The sequence below is a fragment of the Corvus brachyrhynchos genome, unplaced genomic scaffold (assembly GCF_000691975.1).
Source record: "Corvus brachyrhynchos isolate BGI_N302 unplaced genomic scaffold, ASM69197v1 scaffold26, whole genome shotgun sequence".
Classification (NCBI taxonomy): domain Eukaryota; kingdom Metazoa; phylum Chordata; class Aves; order Passeriformes; family Corvidae; genus Corvus; species Corvus brachyrhynchos.
In genome coordinates, this window is record NW_008239324.1 from 1,342,203 (window position 1) to 1,352,062 (window position 9,860).

Here is a 9,860-nt window from a genome sequence, read left to right on the forward strand (position 1 = left end):
TTCCTGCACTGAGCACGTTATTTTATTTAATAGTCTTTACTACTTAAATTGCTGACAAAGCTACCTCTTAAAAGTAATGATCACTACTTGTGTTTATATTCATTGTTTCACATCTGGATTAGTAACGATGTCTGGAAAACTGTCTGTGATTTAGAACTTCAGTTCCACTCACAAAAATAACTTAAAATTGGATGCTTGAAACTACTACTGCCAGAAAGTGATAGATCACTAAATTGCTGAATCATAGCTGGCTGCCCTGAAGTATTTTGTTTTATTTTATTTTATTTTATTTTATTTTATTTTATTTTATTTTATTTTTAATGGATATTTTGGCTGAATTTTGTTGCTTCTTGCTTTTGGAATGGCTTTTAGATTAATTGTTGAAAGTGCAGTAGTCCAGGTATAATTAGACTCTGCCATCTGTCTGATCTTGACTGAGGGGAAATTGGAATAAATTCATGCAGTTATCTGCTTTCGCATCTGAAAAATAATTTCTGGGTAATTGAGTTGCTCTCATAAAATAACCCTATTGACATTGTATCTGACCATCACTAATTGCTTGCAACACCAGCAAAGTTGTGAGTTATAAAGTCAAACAGACACATCATACTTAGATAACCTAATGCAAGACTTAAAATTTGGTGTGTCCAACAGAAGGGTGTGTTTTGTATTTATACTTAGGACAAAGTTTTTACATTTCAGTGTTGTAAAATCCATCCCCTCTTCAGTGTTTATCATAGGAAACTGAGATGCCTTTAAATACATTTTAATCATAAAATTAATGCCTCAATCTTAAAGAACTTCTTTAATATTGAAAACTTGAGTGCTTTCCATGCAATGCCAAAGGTGGAGACCTTCATCCCTACTCGTATTTCCTACATTGCTTAAAGGTGTTGTGAAAAACGCTCCGGTAGGAAATTCTAATGTGGGAATTGGACATGGACTGAGGTGTTAATGTGTAGTCTGGATCTAAAGGTCTAACAACTCCATGCATTGCCTCTACACCCTTCCTGTTTGGAGTGGAACCGCTGTAGGGCTAAAGAAAATAGAAAGGATAGTCCAGGAATATTTATCCATTGTGGATGTGGCTGTCTAATAGTTTTTTCTTCACTCTTTGATGTTAGTATTTTTCTCTTTCCTGTTCCTCCCACTCCTTCATGCTTCCTCCACCTTCATTCCAAAGTACTGTCCTCGAATTTGTTTTCTTGAATGGTGCAAGAACCATCTCCTATTGCATATTTTATGTCCGTGAAGTGACCCTAAATCACTGTCCTGTTGTTCCCAGAATTGTTTGATGCACTTCTACAAGGCCTCCTCATTCAGCTTCAGCTGCAAACGTTGTGCCTCCCATCTCAGTGGGCTTCACCCCTCAGAGAGAAGCCCTCTGTATTTCAGCTTCAAAACACTTCCACTGCGGAATTTCTACAAAGTCGGGATTATTCAGGGCAGAGGCATGCAATGAGTAATACTCTTGGCAGCCTGTGTTGCCTGGCTCCCAAAATTCTGGAAGTCCTTTTTCTGTGGATTAATTGCTCACATGTGCTCTCTTTCTCTCTGGTCAGGTGTAAGCAGAGGACTTTACAAGGTTGTCTCTATTCAGGTTGGACATAATTCTTTGGAGCAGAAGGGACAAATGGTGCAGCAGGAGTGCTGAGTGGACTTGGTGACAGCAGCTGAAAAAATACAGCCTCAGTAAAAAAAGTCCTGGGTCAAAAATTACCTCTCATTAAGCCAGCGTCCAGCAGCCTTTGTAAAAATAGATGGGTGAGGTCTCTGATAGGAGGAGGATTTTTTATATCACCTTTGCATGGCTTTGCAATAAACAAATCTTTTTTTCAAGTGCTGCTAAATCACCAAGTGTTCCAGGTTACAGAAGTTGAGACTCTCTTTAATTTAACTTATAATAAAATGCCTTGGGAAGAGGAGAGCATTTGAAAGGGTTAAGGATTTTGTTTTTCATTTTATTTAAATTGATGATTAAGACACTTTTATAACTTGCCATTTGAGTTAACTTTTGTGGACGTCTGTTTGATCTGCAGAATTCTATTTGATTTATGTTTTCTTAAGGTGCTGCAAACTCCTAACACTTCTTTTATCCTCCAGTAAAAATCCTTTACCTGACTTTTACCTTAGCGTAACCTGCTCTGACACTTCTACCTGTAAGTGCCACTGTAACCTCCAAACTGACATCCCAGCTGTCATTCTTCATGAGGAAAACTCCAAATTGGACCTGTCATGAATGTGTATCATTAGATCAGGAAAAGACATGCACAAAGTTAGGAGTGTGCTGAGAACCCCTCTGCACTGAAGCCTTCATCTGACAGGATTTCAAAAAACTTCACTGGAACCTTGATCTAGCAGGTATCTAAGCTAAAAAATTATGGCTATGAATTCAGTTAGTACCATACTCCTTAAAATCTCATGAATGCACAATTAAAATAGAATTTAATTTTTTAGAAAATTTTTAGCAAATGTTTGCTAATTTGCCTGGTCACATATTCTGCTCAACATGAGCCCGTGTAGGGCAGCACTCCTCACCTTCAAAGAGTGCCAAGCACTGATTCCCTCCTGAAAGCATTCCTTGCAAATGGGTTTTTCTTAGGATTGTTGGGAAAACTAGTGAGGATTGCTGCACCCCAGTGCTGAGCACTGTTAGTCTGAGGCCCTGTGTACAAATTGATGGCCACTGCTTTGGGGTTTCATTAATTTAAGCAGATGGAGGATGGATAAAATTGAGGCACAGAAATGGATCCTCAGTGTCCTGTCTTTCTACGTGCACAGTTTGCAGTTGGAATCCTTAATCTTTACCTGGATGTTAAGATTTGGCATTTGCCACAGGAATTGTTCTGTATAACTGGGTAAAGGGGGAGGAGATACACTGGAGATCAGAATTGGACCTGGTGTTACCTACAAAGGGCATCCTGGGAGAAATGGTGCTGCTCTCAGGAGCAGATTATTCCTTTTTTTGGCACTTTCTTGACAAAAGTTTGCTACACAGATAATATAGAAGGGTTTTGTGTACAGGCTTCTGTTGACGTCTGAGCATATCCTGTTGGGATTATTTTGGGATGAATTCATTAGGCCACTGATACCACTTTGATCCCTGTTCTCCCTGTACAAAGCTGGGAATAGGCTGTGTAGGCATTCCTTGCAGTCTCTTGTTTATATTAATGTATATAAAACAGGGAGCAGGCAACAGAAATGATCTCTTGTATTTCTGAAATCCAAGCTTGTGTTGTTCCCAGAAATGAATTGGATTTTGAAGCTATTTCAGACAACTGCAGAAAACCAAACAAACCCCAAACTGAGTGCAGGCAGATCATTTCTAGCAAGCTGATAGGTGCTGGTGAACGAGGAGGTGGATGGATTTCTCATTAGCCAGCCATATAATTCACAATGTGTTTATAGCCACTCTAAACAGTCTGTAGCTCTGCAGAAGGTACATCATGGCAATTCAGTCAGCAGATGACAGACACAGATAACTGTGGTGAAGCCTTTGAGAAAATGCTTAGAATTTTATAGCCTGTGGCATTTGAGGGAGAAAACTGATAGCTGCTGTGTGACTCAATAGAATGCTCAGCAATTGGTGGCAGATTTAGCTTTCTGCTTGGGCTGTTGATAATTGCTACCTTAATTTGATCTAGGTGACCTGGGGAGATCATAATTTCCAAAACAGGCTTTGATTTCATTGATGAAAAATGTGACCTTGGACTGCAGCTTTCAAGAGTGCAAGAGAGTTTCAGATGAGATATGGATAATGGGAGAAATCTCTGCTTTTCTGCAAGGAAAGAAAAACGAAAACAACAACAAAAAGCAACAATCAAACACAGAAATCTAGCCCGAACAAAAGTTAGCAGCTGTTTCTTAATGTTGTGTGTGGGTTTCTGAGAGGAAAGTAAACATTAATGGGTCTCCACCAATAGCCTTAGAAACCAGCACATCAATTTAGCAAAGCATAAATGTGCTCACTCCACTGCATTTACTTATTTTTCCACAAGAAATGGCTGCCTCAGATAAGCTTCTAAATAAAGCTTTTATCAGATAGGTGATAGTATGTACTGTAGCTTCAAAATGGGGTCACTTTCCCATGTCTTATCTGTCCTAAGAAGTAAAAAACCCCACAATTTCCCATCTTGTGTTTTTAACAGAATAAGAGCTACTGACCTCCTGTGAAATATTTGGGGCTGTCCTGGTGAATGGGTCACTCCTGAAAGTGGTGATAAACAAGGAGCAGTCAACATTCCTAGGAATCAATGTCAGTTGCTTAATTAGGAACTTTGCACTGGTTGTTATTACTACACAGAGGGGGAAAGAAACCATTCGTTCTCACTTTTGTCATCGTGGGTGGTGCACAGGTGCCCTTGGGTTCTGCAAGCTGGGAAATGAGATTGGAATTGTTACCCTATGGAAGCAATGGACACAGCTCAGCTCCTGTGTGCAAACCTTGTTAGCTCTGTTCAGGAGCAAAACAGAATTTTCAAACACTGCTTCCTTGGCAGAGATGGTGCAGAAGAGTTCCAGACTTGACTTGGTGCTAAACAGCTTTTTCCCTTTCACCTGAAAGAAGAATTGCTGCCGCTCAAATTTCAATGCCATCTTCCTTCTTCCCCTCTCAGCTTTTAACCCTAAATAGCTGTGAAGAAATCATGAAAGAGACCTTAAGCAGTGTGTTCTCAAAGGCACTATCTTTCATAGGAATAGTAATACAGTTAATAAAAAAAAGGAAAACCTTTAAGGAGTGTAATCCCACCTTTGGGTCAAAAAGGAACACATTCTGTATTCCTTGAATCCTTGCCTAGAGGAAATAGCCTCTAAAAACTTCTTTTTTTTCCATTTCTCTTTTCATCCCCACTGCACAGCAGTAACATCTTTACTCTCTCCAGCAGCACTTGGAAGATTTCTCATGATAGGTCATTAATTTGAAAACTTTACCCCATGTATTCCTCTCTCTTGTGCTCTGTGTGTTAAAGAGGAACTTTAAATCAAAACAGAAATGAAGACCCAGAAGAATGCACCCCCATTTTGAGTTGCAGGCTGTTTGAGGGGAGCTGGCTGCTGCTGGAGGATGTGACATGGGAAGGGCACTTCTCATTACAGTGATGGGTTTCTGTGCCTCGAGGTGCATCTGCAGGTCCCTCCCAGCCCAGGCCCTTGCTGAGTTCTCATCCATCATTACTGTGTGGACAGGCAGGAGGGTCCTGGGTCATTGAATCTTCAGGAGGGAGCTGTGGCCTCCCTTCTGGGCAGAGATTCATCCACCACAGCACGAGCTGACATGCAGCAGGTCCCATTATGTGACAACCAAGTGTCTCAGCAGCTCAGCCATGTCCAGGTGCAGCAGAGCCAGCACTGCTCAGCTCTGCACTGCTGGAGGAGGGAAGGTGGAAGTGATGCTGCTCTTACCAACTGGCAAAACTGGAAGCCAGCAGCTTTTTGCCCAGGATCAAATACCTTGAAATGTTTTTCTGGTGGCCTTGAAAAACTCACTTCTGTGCCATCTTTCTCCCTCCTCCTTGTCCAGCAGATCCCTGGGTCTGTGGTAGCAGTGGTGAGTCAAGGAAAGTGTAGCTGGCAGAGGGGCACCTGAGTACAATCCTCCTCCTCTGCTGTACTAATTAAGATGCTGCTGCTTTAAAGAGAAGTGGATTCCAGATGTGCTGATTAGATGAGCTGCTTGATTGAGAAACGCAATGAGGAGGTGGATGAAGCAATGAGGAGGTGGATGAGACGTGACCAAGGGAGGATTTACTGTGACCAAGGGAGGATTTTGAGTTTGTTTGACTCTGTATTCAAATTTTATAAGGTTACTTTGAATTATTTCTGGATAAATAGTCCTTATGTCCATGGGGAAGTATTCAGTGTGGGATTAGGAAGGAAAGATGTTTGAAATCTGTGGAATTGCTTTGTTCTGTTCTCATTTTTCCATTTCTTTCACTCCAGATATATATATTTTTAATTTACTTTGTCATTGCTCTTTTTCAAAAGCAAGGGGAAAACTTTTCTAATGAGTCTGAACTGTCTACTCCACAAAATATTCTTTTAATTAAAACTTCCTTTCAGTATCTTTGCCTCTTGTAGCCATGGTCTAAGAACACAACCCTAATAAACTATTTTGTTTCATAAATGTATTCCCTGAAATTGTGCAAAGAGGTGTAAGAGATGTCTGTAAAGGAACTTTTTTATTTTATGAAATGCACATTCAAGGAAACCTCATAGTTGGATCTCACAGAGCTTGTAAAAGACATCAGCTTTGGAATTACTCTTAAGAATAAAATATCATCGTGTCCTTCAGCGGAAACTTTGAAAAAGTTTCTACTTTCCTAGTTCCTACTACTTCACTAGAACTTCACTATCTGAGTGTGGTAGTTGTAGCAGTTGTGAGCATGACCCAGTCAGGATCTCCTGGGAGCTCTGATTATAAAAATGGTGTTTTGTTCAATAAGATACAGAAATGAGTGTTCTTAGGAAATAATTTGCTTTGTTTTCTTTATCTGGTTCTCTAAGGACCTGAAATGAGGCGTTTCTTTGTAACTTGATCTGCTTTTCCTGTCTCTTCCTGGTCCCAAAAGAATTCTTTGGCTGACACGTCTGTGTAACAGTCAGAGAACTCCAGCTCAGGGCAGCCAGTGATTTTCTGCAGGTGATCCAGCTGTAAGTCACCAAACTGCACAGCTGGCTGTGTGCCACTGTGCTGGAAGGCACAGGACAGCAGGGACGTATTTGGGAAGCTCCTGTGGGAAGGGAAAATGTGTTGTGGATATTAGAGATGGTGCTTGGCTGCAGCCTGTGGGGAAGCCGTGCCAGGCCAGCATTCCCTGGCCCCTGCACCCTCCCGGAGCAGACTGCAGATGGCAGCTGTGTGGAGCTCAGCAGTGGTGAGGAGCTGCAGCTCTCACAACCTGGCAGCACCATCTGAGCCCTGATGGCTTTTTAATGGTTACCTCGGTAATCCTCGAGGTAGAAAAAGTGCCGTTCGTAGTCATTTAAAGACAATTTTCTGCTGACATTAAGATGTGTCTGTAATGTTGAAGAATGTCTTGGTTCTTAGCACTTCTTCTGTTGGAGCAGTAATTAAACCAACACTGGGGTGCTTTCAGCTCAGTTCTCTCTTCCCTCTGTTCCTTTGCCCCCCACTCCTCCAGCAGATTTGCCTGATGTATTTTGTGTTAATTCCAAGTGAGTTTATTCTTCGCACTGGTGTGCCCCAAAACTAATACACAGTTTTCCTGTGTGTTTTGCTTTACATGATTTCATAGTTAGCAGGGTTTAATCAGAAATTAGTAGGAGTACAGAAGAAATTCTACTTGGTTAAAAAGTGTTATACTTGCAGTAAAAAAAAATATTCACACACTGTATTTCTTACTGATTTAGGGAATATCATGGAAGGTAGATGGCCTGTGTAAAGAACTTCACTCAAAACTTCAGGAAATACTTCTTTCCATAAAAATCTACAAATAGTACCTCATGATTTTACAATAGAATGAAATAATAAACTGTCCTTGATTTAACAAAAAAAGATAGTTATATATGAAAAATAAATAGCGTTTAAATGGTTTCCAAAGCTTGTATGTCTATTTTAAGAAAAGATTCCCTTCAGAATCACTTCTTTATGGCCTGTGATTCTATTTGTTTATTTCTGCCTATAAAAGGATAACAGCAGAACGCAGTGGTGGTAAGCACTGCATAAGTACTTTTATAGAGATTGTGTGTGAGGAATGTCATTCAGTCACTGTTAAAGTTTTCTGGGTGTTCCCAGTGCCTTCTCATCACTAACCTGTTACTGCCAGGGTGATATTTCACCTTTTTTCTGTGTCCATGTGTATCAGTTCCTTCTCAGAATCCATGGTCTCCACCTGCCATAAAGCAAAGGCCATCAGCTGCCCTTTCACTGAAACTTCTCTGTGTCAGTCATGACCAAACTCATGGTTTGTTTTTTTTTTTCCTCTCTTTTTGTCTGCAGAAAGAACTTCCTCAGATAAAAGTTTTTTCCACACTTTCACCTATCCCAGGATTCACAAAATGGCTCGTTGGTCTCCTCTCCTCCCAGGCAAAAGAACAGGGAAGGAATGAACTTTTTACAGAATCTGAATGGCAGGAAATCTGTGAGATCACAGGAGACTCCACCACCGAAACACTAAAGAAACTCTTGAACACCAACGAGTGGGTGAGGTCAGAGAAGCTGACTCAGGTGCTGCATCCACCCCTGATGAGACTCTGTGCCTGGTATCTGTATGGGGAGAAGCACCGAGGCTACGCCCTCAACCCGGTGGCCAATTTCCACCTGCAGAACGGCTCGGTGCTGTGGAGGATAAACTGGATGGGGGACACGAGCCCCCGGGGCATCGGGGCCTCCTGTGGCATGATGGTCAACTACAGGTACTTCCTGGAGGAGACAGCCTCCAACAGTGCCCTGTACCTGGGCTCCAAGCAGGTGCGAGCCTCCGAGCAGGTGCTGGCCTTGGTGTCCCAGTTCCAGCAGAACAGCAAGCTGTGATTCCATACCATGGACGCTAACAATGAATGTTGCTCGCTGTAAAGAGCTGTAATCATCTGCAGTGTCTTTACTCAAATCAGAATGTACCTTGTAAATCAAGTGTACTCAGAGTTACCTGGGTTATCAGGGTCTTGCTTACGTGGCCGTGTACTCAAAACCTCATTGAGTCACCTCTGGTTGGAGGTTTGTGTTAAAGGGAGAGTAAAATCCTCTTAAACCAGTTACAACCCAGGGATAACTTGAATGGAAGATACCTGAGCCAGCATTATTCTGTTGGTAATAAATTGTATAAGCTGTCTTTGAAAGGAGCTGCACTTCTCTGTCATAATGCTGCTATAGATTGTTCAGAACCAAAGTACCTGGAATAAAGGTAAATTTTGGGTCAAATATATTATCAAAACCATAATCTACAGTTTTATTTCTATGATATCTGTCTTTTGCACCTTCAGAAAAATCTCATGTAAAATTTCCTGGTATTTTCCTGTTTTAATTACACTAAAACTCACTGAATCCTTGCTTTGCTGGAGCATGGAAAAGCCTTGCATTCATGTTGAAAAATCAGGATCTCAGTACAGCAGGAAGTTATGTTATATTTGTGGTTTTTGGCTGCTAAAATATAATGAGCAATAAGGAGGTGTTCAAATAGGAGAGGAGAACAAGCCAGACTGTTCCTTGGGAATTAGTTGAGAAGTTTCTAAATATATATATCTTATATTTTGGCTCTGGTAACGTTTTAAGTTGATAAGGAGCTTTTTTAATAAAGAGGTAGGTGTGATTTATAAACCAATAAAATAAACTTTCTCAATAAATCATGGCTTGTGGATTTCAGCATCTCACCTCCTTCACTTAGTGACCCTGCTTGATAACAGTTTCACCACACAAATTACTATAGAACACTCCTGTTTTTAGTAGTGGTCAGGGGATGGCTCCATTCTCTTGTTGGGCTTTCTAATCTTTCTGAACTGCCTTAGAATTCAGGTTTCAAGGTGAAATTTAGCTGCCTGTATAAACATGTACAAGGCATTCTTGGCTGGCAGGAATAGAGCAAGAGAACTCTCTCTCTGTTAAGCTCTTCAAGTTTGAGGAAACCAGGTCACTTACTTCAAGTGAAAGAGTTCTGAAATTGCAATGGTTTTGAAAGATGGTTTTATTTTGAAGCAGGAGGAGCTGTGAGGGCAATTAAATGTGCATCCTCCTGGCCAAAAAGAGCTAATGCTTCTGCTGTATTGCAGATGGAAATACAGCATAATCCCATATTCTTAACAGCTGGACTCGAAGGATAATGAGGTTTTTCCACTTGGAGCCCCAGACAATTGTATGAGAATTGGTTCAGTGACATGAAGTAATAGTAGCTTATGAGGAAGGA

The 9,860-nt window shown here is 41.0% G+C and overlaps 1 protein-coding gene across 1 annotated transcript in view; it reads left to right on the forward strand.

Annotated features, from left to right (window-relative positions):
• MLYCD (malonyl-CoA decarboxylase) overlaps positions 1-9,303 on the forward strand; it is an 84,184-nt gene extending 74,881 nt beyond the window's left edge. The window contains exon 6 of the mRNA XM_008638832.2: positions 7,961-9,303. Within this exon, the coding sequence (XP_008637054.1) occupies positions 7,961-8,494 (534 nt within the window). The 3' untranslated portion in view covers positions 8,495-9,303. The remainder of the gene's footprint in view (positions 1-7,960) is intronic.
• Positions 9,304-9,860: the final 557 nt, after the last annotated feature.